Below are 27,213 nucleotides of genomic sequence, written 5' to 3'. Positions count from 1 at the left end.
TGATGACCAGGGTTATTCTTAATATCTCTGTAATTACTGGGCCTAGCTACATGAAACAAAAACTGGCACAAAGCTTAAAATCTTCTGTCAGTATAAAGAAACAAAAGTGAAATACTTTTTTCAGAATAGCTTTAGAAAGTAGGGCCATTATTTGACCCCAAAAACGTGATAGTATAGTGATAGATAAAATTACTTAAAACCATAAGATTAACATGACAAGTTTGTGGAGCTAATCCCTAACAAATAATGATAACGTGGTACAACATTTGTGGGTCATAAATTTGTAAATTTCTTTTAAGAAAACAGTAAATCTCTCGCATAGAGTTTATGAACTTATGACTTCATCAAATTCTAGAAAGCAACCGATTATCGATTAACTTTCACTGCTGCAAATTACCCATATTCATACATTGTCTTGCAAGCCTATAATTGTGTGTTCTCTATCTCTCTTCACTGCCAAATGACCATACAGGGATTTGGTGTGCGCTGGCTAAAGCTGGATTACTTTCTTTGTTAATCTCCTCATGCTTATGCAAATGTTTTTGTCACCATGAAAGACTGTCCCTGCTGCCTGACCTGTAGTGAGATGGAAGAGCAGAATACACCGAGCTAGTGCTAACCGGAAACAGGCTATAAGACTGCGGTGATGAGTGTGGCCGGTGCGTAGTCACTGCTGGGTCTCTGGGGTAAAAACAATTAGGCTCCATGGCTATTCGGAAAACACATGGAGTATGTTTTACAATATGAATTTGAATTTGGATTGAATTAATTTGAACAAAAACAATGCAAATATGCTTTTTGCAAGTCAAATTACACTTGTCCTGATTTGGACCTGGTTTGAGCCCAGTTTAGTCCTAATGTAGACTTGTTATTGATCTTGTCCTGTTTTAATCTTGGTTTAGTTTAGGTTTAGTTATGAATTTAGTCCCAGTTTATTCCATTGTGGTTTATTGATTTTATGTATACATGTGAACATATCTTACAATTTAGCTTTAACTTGACTGAACTAGAGCTTACATCAAGCTGAAGTAGAACAAATGATAGCTAATAAACTAGCACTTTGCATGGATATAGCAACTTAACTGTTCAATCATTAATTAGTTACCATGTTATTTCCACCCCTGTTATTACTGAGCTGTAAGTAAATAGCTAGGCCAGTGTTTTCGAACTGTGGTACATGTTCACAGTTGGTAGACAAGCTCCTTCAGGTGCTAAATGGACAGCTCTCCAGTATGTGAGTTTGCCTAGATCTCATTTTATCCACTTTTTTACCTCCTTTGGATAATTTTTTGTTTAGAACTGCAGTGGAATTGATGTAGCCCACTTGTTCAGCTCTTGATTAGACCTGAAATAGTTCTGTTATACTTGATTTAGACCTGGTGATACTGGGAAAGTCAAATATTTTCTTTGGTGGTACTTTGAGTTTGAGAGCCAGTGAGCTAGACTATTGGATTATATTAAGTGATAACATATTTATTTCACCTTTGTAATGAAAACAGTGCAATAGTGTAACCCTCTTTCAGATGGAAAACATTAGCATTATATTAATGTATTTTGTTTGTGGCTGTGAGTAACTCTGCCCTCATCTCCGTATAAAACAGTGAATTGTAACTAAGCAGTCCTTTCACACATTTGCCTGCAGAATGCCCTCTCACGCTGGCTGCACAGTTGGAGGGCTGCGCGGAGCTCATCAAGGTGCTGAAGAGTGGAGGGGCTCATCTGGATTTCAGGACCAAAGATGGCATCACAGCCCTCCACAAGGCAGTGCGCAGCAAGAACCACACGGCGCTCATTGTGAGTCCACACATATACACACACATACACACAAATGCTGATGCAGCGCTCTGTTTCAACATTTTGTGTTTGCAAACTTTCCTCCTGTAAAGTGGGGCCAGTATGAGCAGAGCCCATGAGCTATGAACAGCAGTGGTGCTTGAGTGTCTTTGGGTGTCCTGGCGCTTGTGGCCAGGTGGAGCCAGGAGTCTGTCTGTGTTTGTGTTCTTGTTACAGCTCTGATCTGGTTTGAAAGTAGTGCAGTACTGATTTAAGATATAATGCTATAACTCAATACAGCACGGGCAATGGAAATGCACAGTATAGGCCTATGAGTAGGGTCACAATCAGCTAATCAGGTAACTACAACAAGTTGGTTATTGACATAATTGTTAACTAATTTAGTAACCCAATAATCGTGACGTTTTTGGAACTAAGAGAGGCCTGACTAAGCTCATTTTTACACTGTCACTAGTTAGGTCTACATAAAAGAGAATTTGCTCTGAGAGTGGTGAACTCAGCAGTCACATTCTGGAACACAGGTGTGAACACAGGCGACCTCAGGAGGACCTGCTCAGTGCAGTAAAAGTGCTTGGAATTGGGTAAAAAAGCTCTCGGACATGGAAAACGTTCAATGGTCAGCTAATGGCCTTTTATGTGCCTTATTGTGCGTGTTTGGATGAATGATGTGCATGATGGTTATGTTTTCTTTGCCGGTATGTGTGTCTGCAGACGCTGTTGGACTTGGGTGCATCCCCTGACTATAAGGACAGCAGAGGCCTGACTCCTCTGTACCACAGCTCCATGGTGGGAGGAGACCCGTACTGCTGTGAACTGCTACTGCATGACCATGCACAAGTGGGCTGTGTGGACGAGAACGGCTGGCAGGAGATACACCAGGTACTAAAACTTTTACAACTTACATGTACTGTACTATCAGAGTATGCATCAGGTACTACAATGTTTACATGTACAGTACTATCAGATACTCCAGGTATTGCAACCAAAATGTACAGATAGTACTTGGTACTATACAGTAAAGTAAAAGTAAAAGTAAAGTAAAAAGATGTTGTTGTTGTTTTTTTTATTAACAACTGTGCTTATTGTTATTATTATTTTTTGTTTTTGAGATGGCAACTACATAGACCATGATCCTTTGCTCCACCAAACTCGCACTCTTATTTAACCATTATCCACCATTATGACAAAAATAATAACTTGGTTGCATTTCTACAATACCCCGAGCCTCGCCAGCATGCAATATTAAACCAGAGCATTTGACTATTGTTGTTCCATATTTCTATAATTGTGTGTTGATTACCACATAGAAAGCTGAAGGTGCTATAGCTGTATCTGGACTGGACTAGTGGGCAGAGTACAGGCGCTGGAGAAATTGGTTTGTGTTGAAAAAGAGCAAACACAGCATATTGTTCATTTGTTTAAGGCCCGAGGCGCCCCCTTGTTCTGTAAACATAATAACAGCTTATGCCTTTGTAATGCTTTGTGTCAGGCTTTTTTGGGATAGAAGAGTTTAGAGTGAAAAGGGTCACGAACAAGGCAAATGTAGAAAAAATGTAGAAAATGTACTGCCCAATTTGAACAAATACAAGCATATAGTGGAACTTAAAGATGCAAATTTTTCAGGTTCCACCACCATGGAAATGCTAATGCTTTACCTGTAATGTTCATCCATATGGTATTAAACTTATATAAGATGTATTTATTCAGTTGTTGTTTTTATAGCTCAAGAATACCTTTTATGAACATGCATTCTGACTGTGAGTGGGTTCGCCTTCTCACAGAGCTCACCTGTAAATAAGCCTGGTGGTGTCTCCTACTTGTCCTATGGGGATTGATAAGTTTAATGCCATACTTTGTAACATTGCAGGCAAAGCAGTAACATCTCCATGAAAACAAGCAACTGGCAGACCCTCTACTAGAAAAGTTACATAATGCACCTTTAAAAACACAGTATGTAATTTTTTAGCCAAAAGGTAAACTGTGTTGTTTCATGTTGAGCCGACAAACGTCTTTACTCTTAGCTCGCTTACATCTCCACAAACCTGACTCTTATTTGGCCTGGAGGAGGGCTATTTGTTTCCATGGAAATGTTGTTATTTTGGCTATAACCTTCCACAATATGGCATAAAGCTCTCATCTATCTTCATGGGAATGTTCCGGAGTATGGTTTTAACTTTTCATCATATACCAACATTGCATCAGTCCAATATAAAAGAATAAACAATACTTAACACTAATCATTTTTCAAAGCCCTCAATCCCTCAATCTCAAAAAGATATTAACAGATTTCTGCGGTTGTCATATTATTGTAATGAAATGCAAACCACAAACTCTAATGTGAGTAATCTGAGAACCACTGTGAGAAGCAAATCAGATTACTCCCATCAGATTTTGCTGTTTACTTGTCATTTTAGTAATCATACAACTCCAATGATCAGATTGTGGGTGTGTTAGTAACCGCAGCCACTGTGTCATTCCCAGTTTATCCTCAGTGCATCAGATGTGTCTTTTTAAGCACACTGATGAGCTCAAATGGAGATAGAAAAGCGATAAAATTACAGAGGCGGCTGTATGTTTGCACAGATAAAATAAACACAGACATAGATAAATATACTTTATAATTCTGTTTTACAAAAGTGAAAAGTAATTTTCTGAACTTCCCTGCAAGTTAAATTCAATTTGAGGATCTTGTAACAAACAGATATAAGAAATCAGCTTGACAAATAAGGGTGGGATAAGATGCAGTTCCCATGGCGAGACACAAGATTTGGTCCACAAGAACAAGGCCAGATTTTGACACCATTTGGAATAAATAAATTGTATAACTCACCAGTACTTAACCATTTTTTTTCTGAAACAAAACATGGAGTTTTTTTTTTTTTTTTTTATGTAGACAATCTTGTAACAATTTTATCTTGCAAGATCTTGTCGCATTAGATCTTGCCTAATACCTAATCACAAATCTATATTATGCTAAATTGTCTCTTTTGAGCTTTTAGCCATGGTTTAATGCTGTTACCTCCTCAAAAACATACCTGGAGTTGTGTTTTGTTTCATTCACTCAGGTCTGAGTAACCCTTCATTATTAGTCTGCTCTGTTCCACCTTGTGCTGTCAGGAAATGGTAGTTTTCAAGTTAACAGCTTAATTTTACCTTTACTTCAGTAAAGACTGGCATTTTCTGGGATGAAATTATCCACATGATTCTAGTGAAGATGTATGGAGTTTAAAAACATAGTGGAGCACTTCCTGTGATACCACATGACATCATTTTCAGCCTAAAAAAGTGTCTTAGCCTAAATATACAGGATTTGTTTGTTAAGTATGTGTGAATGAAACAAAACACAACTCCAGGTATGTTTTTGATGAGGTAACAACATTATAACATAGATAAGAATAGTGTATTATGGGCCAAGGTCTTCCTTTTTCTTATCTAGTTTATTCCATTTATAGCTCACTGGCCATATCTAGAAAACGCGCATATACCAGTTAACAGAAATGATGTTGTGACAGATGCTGTGAGATGTACTACTCATATGTTATTACCCCAGCAGCTGTTTTTCCACAGCCATATTTAATGTCTGATATGTATTGTTTATAGTTGACTCTGAGTATATACAATCCCAGCTGTATTGTCATTGCCCTCCATATTATCCCGCCCTGCGATAAGCAACAGCAATCCCAGGACCATTTGTGCACCATCTCTCTGCTGTCACAAACACCAAGACCCACATAGCACACACAAGACAGAGAACAATGCTTTGGCCCAGGCACAGTGACACGGGACTACACCAGAGCAGGAGGGAGGCAGAGGAAAGCAGACAAAGAGATTAGATGAGAAGTCCATTGCTTTCACATCTGTGAAACCAGGAACTGAGTGAGCCATCATTCTAGTCAGATGAAATTAAAATCAAAGATACGCTCTGGCTGTGCATGTGAAGAGGGGGTGATGAAGTCTCACACCAAGCAGTGGAGATTAGAGCCCGACCGATATGGATTTTGTTGTGGCCGATATGAAACCGATATAATGGGAGTTGGGGCTGCCGATAGCCGATATAATCGCCGATATATTTAGTGATGTAAAAATTCGCTGTAAATCTTGAATTGATTAAAAAACTTAGGTTTGGCTCTAGTGAATTCTAAATCGGGTTTATTTAGGCAACATTTATTGTTATTTTGACTCTTTACATCATATTTACATTCAGTAGATTGGCCTAATGGCATTTTTGCATCACATTCTAGCTACTGTTACTGTCACTGCTAGTGATAGGTATTCCAGTTTTTTTTTTTTTTTTTGGAGAACCGGCTCGGCTCACTAAAGCAGCTGGCTCTTTCGGCTCCCAAGCGACTCTTGAGATTGTTTTGTTGCAAGCAGGACTAAACCAGAACTGAACCAGGACTGAGTGTCGGGACTCGGTTTCTATATTTCTCCTGCACTCGAGCCCAAGATTAGTCCTGGTTTATTCATTTTATGCTGAACTGCAGCCAAATATGCACTTTTTTTATCCTATGCACACGCAGATTTCTGAAAGTTTCGTTTTCAGCCGCTGCTGCTGTCAAACTACGGGTCTACATGCGGCATGAAGAGAAAAAGTGAGAAAAAGAGAAAACACGGCTCCCAATAAGAAACATGCTCCCGGACAAATTACACTGTAGATAAATACTGATGCGGAGCCACATATTCGGACATTTATCTGTCTGTAAATTGGATTAAATGAACATAATGTAGAGAGTCTAAGCTTTATAACGAGATATAACATGCCCACGTGAAATATCGGCCAATATCAGCAAGCATATCGGCCGATAGCCGATATGTCTCCAGGTGCCCATGTTGGCCGATAATATCGGCCAGCCGATATATCGGTCGGGCTCTAGTGGAGATTACATTCTTTGTTTAATTAATAGACCAAAATGTATAGCTTTCAATCGATGTGAATGAAACAATTTATGTATGTAGGATTTATAGTTTAAGTTCAATAAACATGATCTAACTGTCCCCAGATACTAGGTAGACATGTTCAACTAAAAAATATAGCTTTCACTGATAGCAACTGTAATGCTGATTTAATCTTATATCAACATTACAAAAACATTGGGCATGATGGCCAAGTTGTCTCTCAGAAACCTTGAGTGAGCCTCTCATTTGAGCTGCCAGGTCCAATGCAAAATCCAGTTGGTTTAAACCTCAGAGGGCCCTTTATGATCTGAATCCTCGCTACCTAAACTCCAGTACCTGCAGCCAATCATTAACCAGTGCTAGTACAGCTCAGTGAGTGATTCTTCACAAGAAGCTTGTCCATATACTGAAAATGAGAAAAGCTTGTATGTGTCCTCTATATGCAAGTTAAAGAACTGGCGACGGAGGTTCAGTTGTGATTGTAGTGCCTTTTTAAAACTGTAAAAGCGCAGGCTACATATAGTTCCCTTAAGAAAGAAAGAAAATTGTAGAATATGTCACTTTATTTCTGTTCCCAGTGGGGAAATGTATTTTTCAACTAAAGATCAGCTGTCATATATCTAGCCTTTGCTCAGAAATAAAACATAAAAAATCAAGATGGGCATGAAGTAATCCTTCTGTCTAATCACGTTTGTTGTTGTTTTTGTGTTGTTGTCTTCAGGCGTGCCGCTATGGTCATGTGCAGCACCTGGAGCACCTGCTGTTCTATGGGGCTGACATGAGTGCTCAGAACGCCTCTGGGAACACGGCTCTACATGTGTGTGCGCTCTACAACCAGGTACCAACTGTCCCCATGCTTCAGTCTGTGTCCACTCTCATAGAATATTACAGCTACCCACATTTAAAGAGTGTATTTCAGCTCTTTTGGAAACTTTTGCATTGCGTTAATTTAAAACAGTTTGCAGTGGTCCAGAGTTATTCCTCACTTGCCGTATGCAATCTGAGCATCCAAACAATTTACCACAATGAGTTTATAAGTGCTTTTCACAACTCTCAGAGACCAAGACAACATCAACACACCTGCGAATGCACATTTGATCTTGACCTGATTATCTAACAATAAAATGCTTTTTAATTAGATGCAGACAATACACAGCTGACTTATTTTGTTAGTTTAAAGTACTAAACTACCCTTACGTAATTGATGAATTGACTAAACTAGTTAATTCATGATACAATGTCTATCTCTACTCTTGAGTCTTGCCCTGCTTTATCTGCACCACTAAAGAGCAGTATAAGGTGGTAGTTTTCAATGCACATTTCCTGATTAAAAACCTTGGTAGCGCACTCATCAATACTTCACCTCCACACATCACAGTCACCAGAGCCATAGCGCATTCACTGGTTCATCACACATGTTCATAGCATAATTAATACCCAATTTAATTAGAAGTCGCATGTATGAAACTGTAATGGTACTGTGGTGTGGTAGTGTCTGGTGGTCTCAGGTGCAGGGCTGATTGATCGCAGACACAGCAGGGCTCCAGGAAGCGGGAAACAGGCCTGGATCAGATGATTACACTCGATCAGAGAAGGCAGGGAGCCGGCTGAATTAACTCAAACTAATGGTGTAGTCTCAAACATCAATAGTCCCGAGAGAGGACACGCTCTACAAGGAGGCAGAGACTTGAGGGGTAGAACATGAGAGACATAATGTCTGTTAAAGGGCCCATATTACGCTATTTTCTGATATGTTCTAATATTGTTTCCTCTTCAAAAACATACCTGAAGTTGTGTTTTGTTTCATTCACATGTTTTATGCACAAACTCTACATATTTAGGTTGAGTTCTTCTCTCAAACAGAAAACACTCTCCACTGTGGTTTAAAACTCCATACACCTTCACTAAAATCATTTGGTGGATTTCAGCTAAAAGGTAGCTATTAACTTGGAACAACACATTTTGAACTGTGGAAATATAGACAGACTAATAATAAAGGCTTACTCAAACATGCGTGAATGAAACAAAACACAATTCCAGGTACGTTTTTGATGATGTAACAACATAACATGTCAAGAGTCAAATGTGTGTAATATAGGACCTTTAAGTTTTAAATTAGGTAGGTTGTGTTCAAGAATGGATGTCAAATTTTAGTGTTTCAATTATTATGAGAATTTGAATTAGAATTTAGCAATTATTGATACCCAGCAATGAAATCCTTAATTTGTGTTCATTTATACTATGAATGCTTTTAAAAGATATATGAATTGTAATAAAAAAATATTTCTAATTACTTTTGCTCCGTAGTTCTCTTTGCTGTGTTTCTGTTAGCAGCGAAGAAAAGCTAATGTGCTCACTACAGCCACAGCTTGTCAGTTAAAGAGCCAAAGTTTAATTTTGCTGTAAATAGGGTATTAAATGAATAAAATATGAATGAATTTGACAAATACATATGCAGGATTAATCAATGCTTGATAATATATTTATGAATTATAATTGAAAGCTAATGTGGCATAGACAGTCAGAGAAAAAAAGTACTTTATATTTAGGCTTAGTATAGATTAACTTGAAATCACATATTTTTGTTTTTAAACTTCTCACAATTTTAATCTTTTAGTTCTAATTAGAGCATGAGAGAATAATTAGTTTGATATATAATCTGAAGTAGAGCAGATGCTATTAATTGGTTTCAGAATTATGAAAAATTATGGCCGTTACCATAGCAATTAACTACAAAATATTATATCTTTTGAATGCTCAAAAATGTTGAAAAATAACAAGAAGCTGAATTATTTGTTTTGAAACTAATAACCAAACAGAAAGTTCACAGTTGTTGCCTAATAATATGTGTTAAGGATTGGATCCACACATTTTTCATATTGCAATGTTGGAGTTTTAATTCACTTTTAATTGCCAACAACCCAATGTGTTTGAATAACACAGCCTCTTTTGAATAACCCATAGAAAAAGTTTCACTTTAGTTCATTTGTGCTAACAGAGAAAACATGAGGTTTAAAGCTACCTTCTGTAAGTCTATTTGAATTTTTGATTGTGGTTTCACTAGTAGATTGCAGGTGTGAAACCTGCCCCTCACCTGACCTTTTTTCAGGCTCACCTGTGCTCTCTGGTCTTGTACTGTCAAACCAAAGCTGCCACACTATCACACTACAGTAACGTAGCATCTAGAGTGATAAGTAAATACAACGGGGGCAGGTCAGACAATCTAATTACAGATTCTATCTTTGAGTGAGGCTGTGTGGTAACACTATAATAAATACAATTTAATTTTCCTTTATGTGAACCTATTATGGAAAATCTACTTTTTAGAGCTTTTAACCATGATATACTTGTTTCCCCTCATTTCCCCTCTCAAAGTTAGTGAAAGAGTGATTCATGCATGGTTATTTCCCTGTATTCAAGATGTCATTGCTCCAGTCAACTCTTGTTTTCACCACCACTAGCACACGCCCACTGCTCTGTACTTACTTTGTTCTCCAATTTAATTTTCTTAATCAGTAATATGTGTAAAATTTCCCAGTGTCACATAGTTATTTTGGTACATCTATATCTGTTACTTGCTAGTGAGATCTGCAGCTATGCATAAGTGAAAGCTGTTTGTTGATCTTTATTGTGATTACGTTTACGGCAACTTCAGCACCCACTGGGCATTGTTTTCTGATGCAACGTCAGTTTTTTATAATTTTTTATTTTTTTTTAAGATCAATATTGTGATTTAAATTTCCAAATTATGACATAATAATCAACTGGAGTCGTAGATTACAACTATATAGCAGATACAAGCACAATATCTCATGACTAAAGACAAAGACAAAGACATTCATAATGGACAAATATGAAAAATAAATAGGAAGACTTAGTAACTACTTAAAGCCCCACCATGGAAGATTTTGGAGTGGTCCCTGTAGATGCCTATTCATTCTTTCATGTATTCTTAAGTAATCTTACGTAACTCAGGCATAATTGTGCAGTAGTGCTAAATATGAAACCACTCCTGTTCCAAACCTCCTGAGATCACCCTGAAACGTGACGATGAGAGAAGACATCTGCCGGTCCTGTTTCCACTCCAATGCCCGGCATCATTACTGTAAAGGCTGTGACTTCTTATGCAGCCACAGCACTAGGACGCACTGAGCTCCTCAAACACATTCTTAATGAATTCCTATAGGGAGGCTGCAAGAAAGGAGCAAGACAGATGGTCGCAACTGTAATTGGGCAGTGCGAGTGTGTACACAAGTTAGTGCAGCAGAAGGCTAAATGCGTGCACTTTAAGCTGTCTCATTTGAAAAAGCATATAAGCTGTTATGGAAATAGAATATTCTGAAGTGCTAAATATTAGTGGTATATTAATTAGGGTTTTTTTTTAGATTTGATTCCTTAGTGTTGAAATTGAGTTTGAAATTTTAGTATTGTGAAAACACTACTAAACTGTACATATGGTGTTTTAATAGCTTTGTGTACACTTGTTTGTTCCTAGTTCCTTTTTTAATGAATTAATGAATGCTAATGGTTAAAAAGCATATGAACCTGGAAGCTAGTCAAAATAGTGTCCCTCTGTCCCCCTCCACAGCTGGGTTAGCCTGGGGGCAGTGAGCTCATTTTCACTGAAAGTCAGTCTCACTAAAGCCTGAGTTTGACCTAATGAGAACATCTGTGTGTGCTGCTCAGTGCACACGATGTATTCAGGTGGATGTGATTTATATGGCTCATCTGCAGTCCTGTTGTGTCTGATTTAAACTCTACTTTAAACTGCACAGTTGAGTAATGCCATGGAATGAGTTAAGGATAATGGACTGTGAAATGAGTATTGACAAATCACTGCTGTTGGTTTGCCCATGTTAGATGTTATGATTTGAAGTAATTATGATACAGTGTAAGTCATGTCAGAGTGCATGTTGCATTTAAATGGCCCTTGTAACCCTAGTATAATGTTACACCGAAAACATGCTGGATTTTTTTTTCATTGTTTTATCTTAATGAATGTTTTTTATGAAGGAACTTATCACCTAGCTAACACTGTGTCGTGCCTTGTCTCTTTGCTTCTAGGACAGCTGTGCGCGGGTGCTTCTGTTCAGAGGAGCCAATAAGGAGATAAAGAACTACAACAGTCAGACGGCCTTTCAGGTATGAGTAACATCACTGCTCTCTCTCTCTCTGTCTGTGAGAATCAATGGAGCGGCCAGATGAAAAGAAGCTGCATTTGAATAACTTAAGAACGCAATGGAGACTTTAACTCAGTACAGTGGTTTTCAACAGTATGTACTCTGCAAAAAGGAATATATGCTGTTGTTAAAATGTTATGAATTCTTAAATTTAATCTTAGTAATTTTGTCTGTTCTGATGTTGGACTAGGGGTAGGTGATATGCTAAAAAAAATTATATTCTTATCTATCTTATCTATAAGCTTTATGTTTAATGTTTTCTAAGTTTCTTTTATACAGTGTTAATTATTATTTTTAGCTATTTTTGAAAGTTAACTGTGATTGGTTAAATCAACCTGTCAGTCAGAGCAGGACAGACGCTGACCAATAGGAGGAGTGGGTGGTGAAAAGTGTTTGTATTTGAGCATTGAACTGAATTGAAGTTTCATGGTATTTCTGATAGTTTGCTAGGGTCGCTCAAAGTCGCTTTCCAGTTTTGTGCATTAGCCAGTCACTCCACACTTGGTGGTGGTAAGATACTATTGAGGCCACAGCCGACTGGTGGAAGCAAGGCTAGCAATGTGTGCCAGCTGCCCCTTCGACCACCACCACATATACCACATTCATACTAGGTAATGTGGGTGAAGTGTCTTGCTTAAAGACACAACAACAGACCACTGTGGCATCTCAAATCCCAGTGACTGAAATTTTAGTATTATGACAACACACAATACATTTGACATTTTTTTTAATTTATTTTCTTTTTTTGTTTGTTTTGTTAAAGTTTCTTTTGGTTTGAAGACTGCACTTAGAATGAGAGACACATGCGAATTTAAATAATATATAACCATTTTTAGCAATCTAGTCTTTCCAGTGAAATAATCCTGTATGAAATGAACACTGACACGGCTCTCCTGCATCAATTAGCACTCATTTATTTGTACACACACAAGCTGTGCCATTCCTCACCATGTTAACAGCCATCACTAACACTCACACTACACATTATGCTGTCAAATATTCATTATACATGCTAATAATGTAACCTAATACATTCTCTTTCTCTTTCAAACCTTTAGGTGGCCATCATTGCAGGAAACTTTGATCTGGCTGAGATTATAAAGGTCCACAAAGCATCAGATGTTGGTGAGTTGACAGCAATTTGTAAATTATTGAAAGCTTAAAGCGTGCAGAGAGCAAAAATGAAGGGAAGAGATGAAATGTGGTGTGCAGAATGGATGAGAGGCAGCTCTGGTGGATCCCTGCTGAGATAAGGGCCGTCTACTGAACATGAACATGTGGGAAATTCTGCCATCTAGTGCCAGCTCAGTGGAATAACTTTCTTATACACTACCAGCCAAATGTTTGGACACAGTTTTTCATTTAAGGTCTTTATTTTTGTGACTATTTACTAGATTCTCACTGAAGGCATCAAACCTGCGAAAGGACACATAATAAGGAAATTAGTAAACAAAAATTTGTGACATAACATGTTTTGGATTTTAGATTCTTCAAATTGGCCACCCTTTGCTTTGATCACTCTTTTGCACAGTCTTGGCATTTCTTGACCCTGACAAGGCTAGAGTTGTCAAAACTTGAAAATCTGATACTAATCAATACTAAAACTAGTATAGGCCTAGAAACGAGATCCTCATTTAGGTAGATATTGATACTTAAAAAAGTCACATTCACAGGACAAAAATGAACCTTTCCTGAACAGCTTTAGAATGAGCTTGATCTTTTCTTTACTACATAATTCCATACACCTTGCTTCATATATTTGCATTTGGTAGGTAATACTCAATTACATTTACTTGAGTAACTTTTTAAAGAGACTTGATTCATATTTCACAATTAATATTTTTATTAGTACAGCACAGTACTTGAGTAAAAGCTTCGATTTCTCTTCCCACTCTACTCTTCTTACACAGCTCCTTAAAATATGTCTATTCTTTGAAAATACCAGATTGTGTGCATTATTTAATGTTTAGTCCTTCAAATTGCTTTAAAGTAACGTTACTCTTACTTGAGTAAAATGTTTGTCTACTTAGCCTACCTCTGTATATCTGATATCTGATATCTTCAGTATAGTGAACAATAGTGTGCGCTGTAATGCTGCTATTGTAAAATTATCTCCAGTTCATCTTTTTTACAAGGCAGAAAGATGAGGCGTAATCAAGCGTTATGTCCGCTAGTCCTATTCACCAGATAAGACTGTGAAAAGAACAGGCTTTATCTCATTGCTGTAATTTTAATCTGATTAAGGCTTTTTATATTGAAGTCTGAGAATTTACATGGTTACTGTCATTATGGGCAAAATGAGGGATGAATGGAGTTATACTATCTATGCCCTTAAAAAGCCAATTCAGTAACAAACTATTTTTACTGTCAAAATGATTAATGATAAAATGCCTGAGTAAGAACTAATGTCTTCAACCATGAGCACATACAACATAACAGCTAGAAATGAAACGGAAAGATTAAACTAAAAGGTGCATGTTACTTATTTTTAACATTTTTAAACAGTTTTATTGTTGTATTTTGAAATTTAAAGCTATATGTACATTTTTTGGGGTCCAGCATCTGCTTAACTTGAGATGTTATTACTTGAATATGCCACTCACAGCAAGATATTAAACTTATCTGTCTTGCATTTATTCAATTACAGCTGTTTTTATTACACAAACATAATTGAAAAGCAAGCATTCTTATTGTGAGTAGGGTCGTCTCTCCGCAGATCTGACCTGTAATTGATAGGCACCTTTGTATTTTTATACAGGGATATCAGTCTGGTCACCACTCCATCTGTTGTGTCTTGAGCTAGAACCAAAAATATTTGTGCAATTAGATGTGTGTATTTTAGTGACATGTAAAAAAAAGGCACTCATTGTCATGATCTAATTATCAATTATAAACAAAATCACATTTCTCTCACCTCAGACAGTTTAGTGCTTAGCTCAATGAATGTGCAGAAATCCACAGTGTTTTTCAGTCCCATGTGATATTTTTTACTTTTTTTTCTTCTTTCCTTGCATGGAAATATATAAGTTTAATACCGTATGGAGGATATTCCATGAAAAAGGGGTAACATCTCCATGAAGAAAATAAAATTTATAAGAACTATCATTATTCTCAAGTACTTTAATACAAAATAACGTGTAACTGTATCCCTGTTGAAGCTCCTAGTTCAGTCTGCCCTTGTGTGTTCTTTGTCTGCTCTGACAGACTTTAAGAACAGAATATACTTGTCTCTGAGGCCTTGCATGTGTCTATCCTCCCCAGTGCCTTTCAGGGAGACCCCCTCCTACACAAACCGCAGACGCGTGATGCCTGGCCCGCTGCCCTCCCCACGCTCCCTGCTCCGCTCCGCCAGCGACAACAATCTCAACGGAGACCACCACGAGCACATTCACGTCCCTCGAGAGATCCGCGGGCGCCAGGGTCACTCCCCAGTCCCCTCCCTGCGCAGCCTGCCCGCTTTCAGCCAGCACCACAGTAGCCTTGGAGAGGTAAGGCTGCCTGAATGGATGTGTTGATATAGAGACTTTTTTTCTACTTTTTTGCAGTGATATGGTTTGCATATCACAAAGAAGAGTAACTTTTCATTTACATCTATTCCTATTTTGTTTTAGGTGTGTGAATGTTATATTAATGGACCTATGTTTGTGTTTTAGGTTGCATTCACACTTGCACAAAACACTACATTTAAAGAGGGACTAAACTATTCCTAGTAATTGTTGGCAATTTTAGTGCAAACTAGGTAGGCAGCTTTCTAGTCAAAAATAATTATAAACTGAGTATGTGCTGCCTTCAGTGGCCACTGCAATTTCAAGTACAGGACTACGTGACATCACACAGTACTTTCTTGATTACAGCCAAGTGTTTGTGCAGTGGTGGAGTTTGAAGTGTGGATACTTGTTAGACCAACCACACTGTTCGTTATATGTCTAGACCCCGCTCCTCTTCCTCACGTTTTTCTTTAGGTACTGCCCAGTTTAACAGCTCTATTTGAAATGTGGTTGTGGGAGAAGTTAAGGTGTTTAGTCTCATTTTAAGTCAGACAAAGGATGAAATGGCAACGCTAATATACCCAAAATCAATAAAATGTCCCTTTGTTCTTCTGTGTTTCAGAGCCGTCATGGTGAGATGCCAGACAGCAGCCTCCAGAGCACGGGCAGCTCACGATCGTCCCACTCACGCTCCCCCTCCCTGCACCACCCCCACGAGGACGACAGGCCGGTGCCCAGGAGGTCCCACAGCCACGGGTACCCCCATGCACACAGCCAGAGAGGGCGGCTCAGGTCTGCTCATATGCACTCTGTTTGAGCATCATAAAAGCTCTATTTGTTAAATTTTCCTCTTCCTGTTATTTTTTTTTTTTATCTGTGCTTTAGAGGTGGGTGATATTGACAGAAATTAATACCTCAATATTTATTTGCCTTATATCAATAACAATATGCTGACTTGCTTGAGGTTCAAGTATCACACAACTTTCAACATTAAATAATAGTACCACATGGTGTTATATTTGTGTAATCCCTCAGTCATCCTTGTATGTTCCACAGTGGTCCATGGTCCATCTAGTTTTAAGACTAGTTTTAGTATCTGAATTTGATACTTTTGGACAGTCCCTAATCATGTAATAGTTTTGTTGTTTTTTTACTCTGGTTGAAAAGTTCATTCAAGACAGAATTTCTTCTTCAAATCTCTGACTTTAGTGTGCAAAAAGTCATCAAGTAATTTTTTGAACGTAATAGTTTTTGTGTATTTCTCACTTGGCAGGCCACAGGGCAGTAGCTTACTTGTCTCTTGTGTGCTGGGGGTGTTGGCTAAAACAGAAGGAGCCTTATAATTATCACCATAGGGACTGAATGAAGACTTCAGTGTGAGGAAGAGTACGTCAATATGTGCAATTGAAGCAGCCCAAATAACAAGTTAAATATTTACATGTATCTGACCCAAACTGTACTTGCAAGACAACAATTGTCAAAAGTATTGAATATCAGATACTAAGCGGTACTAAAACTAGTATCGCAACAAGATACTAATTTGAGCAGGTATTGATACTGATAACATCACATTCACAGAACAGAAATGAACCTTTCCTCAATAGCTTTAGAATGATCTTGACCTATATCAGAAATGGTATAGTGGTATACCACATAGACTAATATACGCTGACTATGAAGTATACCTGGACAACTGAGGGATTACACAGATATAAGGCCACATGATAATATAAAAGATAGTACAATATTATTATTTAATTCCGAAAATTACATCAAAGAATACTTTTTTTAATTATTTATCATTGTGGTATCAGAATCAGTACTGAGTATTGAGCCTATTCCTTCGTTTGAGTTTAAAATTTTAGTATTCCGACCACACTACAACTTATACAATTTTGGTCAACTAGGACACCAGTGACAAATTAACTAACTAAAAGACTTTAGGCCTTATATCTGCGTAATCTCTCCTATAGTGGTCTGTGGGCATATAATAGTTTATGTATTCTTATACTTGTTCTGATACAGCTCAAGATCATTCTGTTCAGAAAAGAAATATTTTCTGTCCTATGAATGTGACTTTTTTTTAGTATTGATACTTGCTTAAATGAGTATACAGAAATTAGTGCTGTGAGTAATACCTGAGGATACCAGGCTGTTAATGGATTGATGCATAAATCTAGACACCCACTTGCACCACTATAATTTGCTAGCATTAGACAAACTGCTCACTAAACCAGGACTCTGATCACATCTCGTGGTTGTGGATGGGAGCGGGTTAGCTAAGCGGTTAGATTGCGCTCATATGTCAGCAGTATAGCGCGTGGAGCATATACCTGATGTGATTTTTGTGTTTGTGAAGGAGCAGCAGTGTGATGGCTGACAGGGGGATTGCATTACAACACCACTCCACTTTTCCCTCCACCCTCCCGTCCTCCTCTAATACTCTGCTGTCACTGCGCTCCATCCATCTGGGATCCACTCTCTCTCTGCCTTTTATTCATCGGAGGAGTCATACTCACAGGACAAACAGCAGCTCTTATTAAATCATATGCGCATACAAACAAGGCTTTCCCTGCCATAACATTCAGCAATGTGGATGAGTGAGTGTTTGTGAATTCAAATTTAGCATATTTGAAACCAGCAGAGCTTTAACAACTTTTTAACAATAATAATAACTGATGTATTACCTGCTGGTAATCCAATGTATAAAGTCTATTCAGATTTTAAAGAGGGAGTATCTTTGGGTTATTAACTGATAGCACATAGCATTTTTACATCACTATGTTCTCTTTTATTGTATTAAAAAGTTATATTTGCTGCAGACAATGTACTAACATATTTTATAAGTTTCACTTTCGTGTTTGATGCTCTAAGTCCCCTCCCTTTGTTCTCCACATTAAGTCACCCCCTCTTCACAGCGTTATCACAACACAATCAGCGTGCATCCTGCTAATGAACTGCACATTGCATTAGGTTTGTCAACTTGCTGCATAGTTTTTGTATATTTATGGAGAATTGTCACATGGGAGCATGAATGATGTAGGCTAGTGGACTGAGCATTGCACAGATTCTTACAGCTAATTGTAAGGAGTGTTCTATTAGTGTCATGCATGAATAACATATAAATATATTTTTGATGAGGGAACAACATTATAACATGGTAGAAAGCTTAACTATACGCAAGATTTTGAATTGAAATGCTATAAATTTGATTTATGTGTGTCCCCAGGTATAAGGTAGACCTGTTAGCTTTTACTGATAACAAATGCTATACTGATATTTATTCTTAATGACATCATTGGACATGATGGCCAAGTTGTTTATGTTGAATATAATTTGATGTTTTTGTTCTAAAGGTGATCATTTAGTCATTTGGGTTGCCAGTCTCAATGCTGACATCCAGTTGTTTTAAACATAAAATGCCACTCTCTGATCTGAATGGTCACTACCCAAACCCCAGCACTGGCAGCCAATCGTGAGTCTGTGCAGCCTCTGCAGCTCAGGGGGTGAAGTTTGGAGGTTCTGAGCTTTCACATGAGGCATGATCTGTCCATATTCATGCTGCAGTTACTTGGCCAGGACACCGTTTTCAAAGATTTTGAATCTCAAGGTTTCTCAAGTTTTATCCTGAATAAAGGAATGAATGAAGGAATATACTGAGAATGAGAAAAACATACATGTGTTCTCCAATATCTGCAGGTTAAGGGACCTACAACCTAGGTTCATCTTTGATTGTAATACATTTTTTTAAAACAGAAAGCACAGGCTACATACAATGATAAAAATATTATATTAATTTGGGTTGCAAAATGGACTTGTACAATGTAGGATTAATCTTAAACATATGACAGCTCCTAATGTGTTGTTTAGACATGATACAGTTACAGCAGGCTCAGTTAGAGTGTGGTGTCACTTCCACAGTTCTGCCTCTCTCCCCGCGTGTCTCTCTTTGACCTTGTGTTTACGCCCCTAGTAACTCTGGAGGCATTATGGGTACCAGGGGAGTGTGAAATTAGCTTGGCCGGTCAACAGCCCGCCCATCGGCACCATCCAAGTGCCCGTACAGCACCATCATTTGAGCAGCCTTGTCCTGTGCGTTTCGGTTCAACAGGCTGGCTATAGCTCAGAGAAAAACACAAGCTGATGGAAAGACTGGTGAGGGGACAGACAGGTTGCAAGTCCTTTACTGTAAATACCGCTCTCATTTAGTTGTTAAAGCTCATATGTGTTGGAGGCTTGTTTGGGTTCATGTGATGTCAGCTTTCTAAAAGGATTACACTTTATAACTTTTACAAAACTGCAGAATTTATTTTCTGCTGCTGCCCACCTCTTCATAGCAGCATTTTACAGTATAGAGCTGGAGAAATTAATTTACGTTGTATTAAACTTTTTTAACATCTGTGTATGACCCAACATATACAAATTTCAGGTATTAAATGATGTATCTACTAAGCATTGGGCGGGGATAGGGTGTAGACAGTTTTTTTTTTTTCTGAGCACTCAAGCCTTGAATGCAAGACAATGCAGGAATACAGAATTGATTGAAATACATCTCATAGAAAACAAATGATTGTGAAATGCTATGACATGGTTAAAACACTTATGGGCATATCCATCTGAAGCCAAAATTGACCATTTGAGTCCTTGTTTGCAAAATTAACTAGGGTTTACAACTCATTTAATGAATCAGATGGTATTGTAGAGAGAATACAGAGCACTAATCTTAAGATCAATATAATGAGTTTGTGGAGCCAGTCCCCAACAAACGATAAACAGGTACAGCATATGTGTAACTTCTGTTTGGACATTCTTCTTTTAAAGTTAATACGCAGGCTTTAACCAAATAAGGTACACATATTACTGCTATAACAGTTGAACTGCGCCTTCCCATTTTATTATAGATTAGATTCAGATTTTTTGAAGTAGTGTTAACTGTCCTGTGCGTTTAGTGTGACTCTGCTCATTTAACATATTGACTTTTACTAGTCCACTGTGCCCCTCCTACTGTATCTAAATGTACCAAACATACACTTACATCTGTCCTCCTCCCTGGTCCCTGTCCCATGGCAATGACAGCTCGCTGGTCCCTGGTCCCTGTCCCGTGGCAGTGACAGCTCCCTGCAGTCATAAGTCAGGAGCGTTCTTTTGCTCTATGGCCTTTTTTCATTCCTCTGTCCTTCAGTTGGAAATGAGTTGCAGACATCCCCTAAACTCACAGAAATCAGGCCCATAGGGTGATAGAGTCAGTCAAAGCACTTGATAAGGGGTCTCATAAGGTACACTTTATTGTCCGCATAGGGAAATTTGTCCTCCACATTTGACCCATCCTTCAATGCCGATAGGGCAACTTATCAGGAGCACTGGGTGGCACAGTGCAATGCCTCGGACCCATTTCCAGCTCTTTGAGGTAGAACTGTTCAGCAGAACTACTTTAGCTGGAGAAATTTGCCTTTGGTGCATGTTTTCGGGTGGGGGGGAAATGAGAGCACCCAGAGGAAACCCACCCAGACACAGGGAGACAATGCAAACTCACAGAAATGCACAGAAAGCCTGGGTGCCCAAGAAGTCAAACCTGGAACCTTCTTGCTGTGAATTGTAAATGTTAGTCACCATGCCATTGCTATGGTTGTGGGCCTCAGAGAATGTGAAATCTTGAATTTCTAAAGTTATTACATTTTACAGCAACCTGTTGATCATGATCTACTGGTCATGTTCAGCGTCAAAGCAATCATCGAGCTGTGTCTTTCCAAATACAGTGGTCCTACTAACTCCATTTGAGCGTTGATTTACTCACTAAAAGCACTGCAGTGTAAACATATAAACAAGCAGCTTTTGGGTCAAAATAAAATTGTGAAACTATTGCAATTATATCATCATTATTGAATATGACAACAATTACCATACAGCATTAAAGATTCGTGAGACCATAGTGAGTTTAGAGAATAAGTAGCAGTATATATTGTGCTCAGAATAATCCCATAACAGGATTCAGATATCTCTACAAACTAAACTGTTATGTGGCCGTATTATGACCTGAGGATTAACACAGTTCTACTTTCCCAACAGCAGCACTCTACTTTGATCCTGTGCCACCTCCTCTTCTCTTTCTTCTGTTTTCTTTCTTTAAATTGGTCACACCAGCAGTCTGCATTATCCATGGTGTTTTAACTGGAGCCAGGAGAGACAGGACCAGGATAAGACCATACAACAATGGACACCAACGGGGGGAGATGTCTTGTGCCTTAACTTTGTACCTTAGCCATCATTTGTTTTTGATAGCTTTGCATATTGACTGTGGAGATGTAGGAAACTGTTGATTACGGTGACAAGATGAGATTGTTGATCATTGCAGATTAATTGCACTGAAATCAAAATTACATCTTAAACACTGGCAATTAGCAAATTGCAAATATTGAAATTATTTTAAGAGGGAATATTATTGCCTTTTTGTATCTTTCTACCATGTTATAACGTTCCCTTACCAAAAACATTCCTGAAGAGCTTTTATATGTTATCTGTGCATGTATCAGTAATCTAGTGATCACTCCCGGGCACTATTCAAACCCTACTCACAGTTTCAGAATCTGCTCAAGACTCACATCCCCATGTCATCCATGTTTGTGTACAGCTATTTTAAAAATAAAAAAACATGATACACAATAATATACCATAACTTCACAAACCTGATGCGATGTACAGTAGTTTCATTAATGGAATGTGCTCTGATTGTGTTGTGACTGCCCTCTGAAGGGGGAGTGACTAGGCATGGAAAGCAACCTATATATAACCTACTTATAGTTTAATAGTCAAACATGCTTTAAAGTGTAGACTTATTATGCAAAAAATTGCTCCCATTCTACCACAGAAATCAGTGGACTTGTTTCTTTCATTAAGTAATTTCAGATCAGTATTGTACTAAAATGTCCAAATTATAACATAACCCATGTCGCAGGTATCAGAGGACTGTATAGCACACACAAGCTCAGTGTGTTTTCTTTAAATTGCGCTCTGTGAACTGAATCATGACTTACATACATTGCAGATCTAGTGGCAATTCTTCCAATGTCAAAAGAGATGCTGATTATGAATGTGCTTTTAAATTGTCTAAGTTACTCAGGAAGGCAAGGCAGTGCGACACAAAAAGCTGCTGACAGTGTCGACATTGAGAAAATAGTGCTTAATGTGTTAAAATAGTGTAGTATTTCTATCAGAGTGCTGATTCATTATGTAACTTGTAAATATTAAAAGAGCTGTATCTGTAAAAAGTGAAAAAACTAACTAGTTTCTTTTAAACAGATTTCAGTGGTACAATGTTATTTGTTATTACAGTTATGCATTCTGAGCATCCTATTTATTATTAGTTTATATGCGCTTTTAACTAGCATGCTAATGTGCCCTGATTATCAGACTATATAATACTTGAACTATTTTTTTTTTTTAAAGCTTGACTGATTCTAAGGTCTATACACTTGGTGGTAAGGAGCTACAGAGTGAATGGGTGTATAGTTAGAAGGCTCTACTGCTGCGGAGAGATCGATTGAGATTTTGAGATTGGATTTTGCACTTGACACAAAAATCTGCAACATGAATGTATGATTTTAAGTTTGAATTTTTGTTGACTGAATAATACATTCAAATGATTTAATTACATGCAGCTGTTTTGTACAGTTGTTGTGAAAATATACCAGATTGGATTGAACATTTGAGAAGAAAATTTTGGATAAAAAGAGAAAATAATGACATTTGATTGTGAATCTCAAGAAGCGCTTTGATCCAGGTCGTTGGTGTCTGGAATACCTCTGGCCAGGCAGACATCCTGGGTTACATGGTCGACTCATCACAACGGATGTTAGTTACATTTCCTTTCCTTTTATTGACAGTTGCCATAGTTACAGAGGCTGGGCTGGTGTCCTAGGAAACACGCGAGCCTTTATAATCGGCTATAAACTTTGTGCATATGTGTGTGTGTTAAACTGTTTTTGTGTGTAGTCTATTTTTTGTGGAATGAAGTAGGTACAACAACTAAGTAAGTAAAGTAAAGATAGTAAAAATATGAAAGAGAAATGTATTAAAGATAAAAACAGCACAGCACAGCTAATCAACAGTTTTTAGCCTTATTTCAGTCGCTTACTCCACACTATGCCACAAGATTGAGTCCAAGTGCCCTTTGCTGGCATTTTGCAAGTATACTTTTCATAATGGAAATGATTTTTAACTGTCTCAAAGTAAATCATGAATTGAGCCAGGTGGGATATATATCAAATTATCAGTAATATTGTTCATATTTTTTTATTTGGATAAATAGTTTTTTAAGAAATCTCAAATATGGAAAAATCTGAACAAAAGTATGCTTTAACCCTTCAAGTATTTATATACATATAAAGTGATATTCCTGCCATGTGTTGTAATTTTACAGTAATTTCACATTTGTCTGATGCATAAAGTGAAGCTAAACACTAAATCCTCTTTTTTTTCATTGCTAAACAGTGTATATGGTGCATCCAGTAGCCAGTACAATTTCAAGTACTATGTGACATCACATATGACTTCCCTGATTACAGCTAGATGTTTCTGATTACAAACAACTGGCTGCAGGGGTGGAGTTTGGAGTGGGCATGCATGTTAAAAAAATCACACTGTTCATTCTTTTCTTGTTCTCAGGTACTGCCCAGTTTAGCAGCTCTGTCTGAAATGTGGTTCATTTTGCGTGATTAACTGGTCAATGGCGTCTTGGTCGACCAAAATTTGTATTAGCTGACTAATCATTCTATTTGGATTTTAAAGGTTATTTGGGATAACAGCAGAAAGGAGGGGTGTCTCGATCTCAATACAAAGGAATATACTTGATACTCAGTACTGATTCCGATACCACAATAATAATTAGACAATAGAATAATTAGAGAATAGAATCCCTCAGTCATCCAGGTAGGTTCCATAGTGGTCAACTGGCATATACTAGTCTTACTGTGGTATGGTCTTATACTTCAATGATCATTCTAAAGCTGTTCAGGAAAGGTTCATTTCTGTGGCGTTTTTAGTATTGATACCTGCCAAAATGGGAATTTAAATGTTTTAGTACTAGTTTTAGTATCAGGTAGTATCTGATTTTCTATACTTTTGTCAACCATTTTGAAAGAGTTAGCTGAACATTTTGATATTTTTGGTACTTATATGTAAAAAAGCAGATTCACACAGCTTTAATCTTTTAGTCTTTATATAGTTGTTTCCTAGTCTTTATGTAGTTATTATGCAGTAAATAGTTATGCAGTAACTACTTACTGCATAAGTAGTTATTTTTGCATGAACTCCTGTGTAGGTGTAGTCTTGTGAATGCAGTTGGGGTCAGATACATAGAAATACATACATAGTTTTGAGTGCTTTTGCCACATCCACTTTTTAGTCGAGTAATTGATTGGCAGAACTTTTTTTTTATAATTTCTTTGACCACAGCTCTATAGAATGCCTGAAAATCAAAGTGTGGTGTAGCATGTCACTCTCGCGCTCTCATTTTGGTTCCCTCTGTGCGACTTTGACACAGTCTCATCTCTGCGCTCCCTCTGCCCCTCCCTCCCTTGTCCACTGCCCGGGCTCACACATTAACATGCGGCAGACATCCCGGCCCCTCAGTCCCTGCGGTAATTGGAAAGCCGTCAGCCTGCCCCTGCTTCAGTGGCAATGGGGGACACAGAAGGAGAGCCAGCGTAAGATACGGAGAGCGGGGTGGAGCTAAACAAAGCCTGAGATGAGGAGAGAGGGATACAGAAAGATGTGTGTAGTAAAGACAGTCAGGGCACAAATGAGCTGATCCTGTGAATGAAACTGTGAATGAAGCCAATAGTATGAGATATATATGGACACATGTTGTAGGTTAGAGTGATGGAAAAGGACTAGAAGTGTGAGGCAAAATAGATCAGTTTCCCCTGTCATTAAATGTCTATATGTGCTACTAGATACAGTCGGAGCTAAAGACAATGTATTGATGTGCATTTCAAGTAAGCAGCAGCAGGAGACTGAATGCTCCTTGCACAGCAATAGCAAAGTGATGAATGAAGACTGCTGTTGTATTAGAATTCAGCGGCAGTGAGAAGATGCATTGTGGAGAAATGTTAAAGACAGGGCTGAGAGAGAAGCAGAGCAGGAGAACGACCGAGAGAAGGAGGGGATTTAAGGCGAGGAGAGCAGGGAGGAGCAACTATTAAATGAAATGAGCTGGAGCTCTCCCCCTCCCCTCCCTCTCCCTCCCTCCCCACGACGCACTGCCACACGCACACACACGCTCTGCCTGCCTCTGGAGCTATGGACCATCACAGGAGCACACAGCTCCAGCGTCCAGCATATGTGTGTGTGTGGGAGGTGTTAGCCACAGGCTGGCGGCGGAGGCTAGCATGCTAACAGAGCAGCGCTGTTAGCAGCGGAGGGGGCAGACTGTGGCTGTGCGCACACACAGAATGCACATTGAGAGCGTTTGGCGTGTGAATGTGAGCAGGCTGTCTACAGGGAGAGAGCACGGAGCACAGCAGCAGCAGCAGAGGGCTGCCCCAGCCCCTCTGCTCCACAGCAGGACTGCTTGGACCAGGAGGCTCCACCATGGACTGGACTCAGACGTGCTTTGAGACGGGCTTTGAGACGGGCTCTCAGACGCCTGGGACAGACAGCGGCTGGAGCAGACGCTGATGAGTGCTTTTAGCCGTGTGTGAGGAGGATGCAGAGGACAGGACACAGATAGAGCACAGGGCAGTGGAGCCAGCAGGGTCTTTTGTATGGACATGTGACTGTGGACAGTTGGGGACATCTATGAATCGCTCCCGCTCCTTAGTGTCCAGGGGGCTCCACCAGAGCCCTGTGCTCACCATGGCGGTGACCTCGGGCTTCACTTACCAACTCCCTGGGATCACCACGGTAACCTATGTGTTTGTTTACAGCCCTGGTTCTGTGCAACGAGACACCAGCCCGCCCCATCACACTCCCCCCATGCTGTCGGGCCCCCGGGGGCCCAAGAGGAAACTCTACAGTGCTGTCCCGGGACGTACCTTTATTGTGGTAAAGCCCTACACACCCCAGGGAGAGGGAGAGATTCAGCTCAACCGCGGAGAGAGGGTGAAAGGTAAGCCCTCTTCTAATCCATAGACTGTGTATGACCGTGTATGGCTGCATCTGTTGCCCTTATGCTAATGTGATGAGTGTTCTGTGCTATCTGACTAACAGGCTCACTCACAGTCACTTCTCTATCACATGTGTGCTAGAGGCTTCATTTCACAGCCATATAAAGTCCTGTTTACATGCACTCTGGCACTGCTGCTGCAGAACTCTGCTTTATGCATCTGTGTGTGCTCTTGTCTCCATTCATGCCTCACTCCAGAGTATGACTGTAATGACGTAGAAGGTAACTCCATACTATTCTTCTGCCCTGCACCCCCCCGTGTCGCTCCTCCCTCTAGTGCAGTGTCTGAAGATCACTATAAAACAGTGGCTACTTGAAGGAGAGGGCATGCTAATTCCACTGGCTCCCTTTGTGCTGGCCTTGTTGTTGTGCACACATCCACATGCACAAGGCTGTGGAGCTCCCTTATCACCAGCACACAGACACCTGACCCACGCACCCTCCTCTGCCTCTTCACATACACCAGCATTAGCCTAATGGAGACTGTTCCCCCACGTCCTCACAAAGACCCTCTCCACTGTCCCTGCTGGACCAAACAGGAAGTACACATTAGGGCCAATTTGCTATTTCAATTTGGATTTAGTTAGTACAATCAACATCAGTGCATAGCCACTTCCCCTACAAGCCACTTGATTCCTGTAGTGTTTGCACATTGGAAGAGAATAAATGAAAGGAAGGTGAATTAATCTCCTAC

At 39.0% G+C, this 27,213-nt stretch overlaps 1 protein-coding gene across 1 annotated transcript in view; it reads left to right on the top strand.

Annotated features, from left to right (window-relative positions):
* shank3a (SH3 and multiple ankyrin repeat domains 3a) overlaps positions 1-27,213 on the top strand; it is a 126,653-nt gene that overhangs the window by 41,110 nt on the left and 58,330 nt on the right. Inside the window, exons 5-13 of the mRNA XM_055155420.1 lie at positions 1,643-1,794; positions 2,506-2,673; positions 7,412-7,528; positions 11,755-11,832; positions 12,929-12,995; positions 15,132-15,358; positions 15,981-16,150; positions 26,281-26,462; positions 26,718-26,741. Of these exons, the coding sequence (XP_055011395.1) occupies positions 1,643-1,794; positions 2,506-2,673; positions 7,412-7,528; positions 11,755-11,832; positions 12,929-12,995; positions 15,132-15,358; positions 15,981-16,150; positions 26,281-26,462; positions 26,718-26,741 (1,185 nt within the window). The remainder of the gene's footprint in view (positions 1-1,642; positions 1,795-2,505; positions 2,674-7,411; positions 7,529-11,754; positions 11,833-12,928; positions 12,996-15,131; positions 15,359-15,980; positions 16,151-26,280; positions 26,463-26,717; positions 26,742-27,213) is intronic.

Source organism: Boleophthalmus pectinirostris, unplaced genomic scaffold, assembly GCF_026225935.1.
Source record: "Boleophthalmus pectinirostris isolate CB_2022bp ecotype Guang Dong unplaced genomic scaffold, ASM2622593v1 HiC_scaffold_2, whole genome shotgun sequence".
NCBI classification, from domain to species: Eukaryota; Metazoa; Chordata; class Actinopteri; order Gobiiformes; family Gobiidae; genus Boleophthalmus; species Boleophthalmus pectinirostris.
This window is presented reverse-complemented; position numbering and strand designations above follow the sequence as displayed.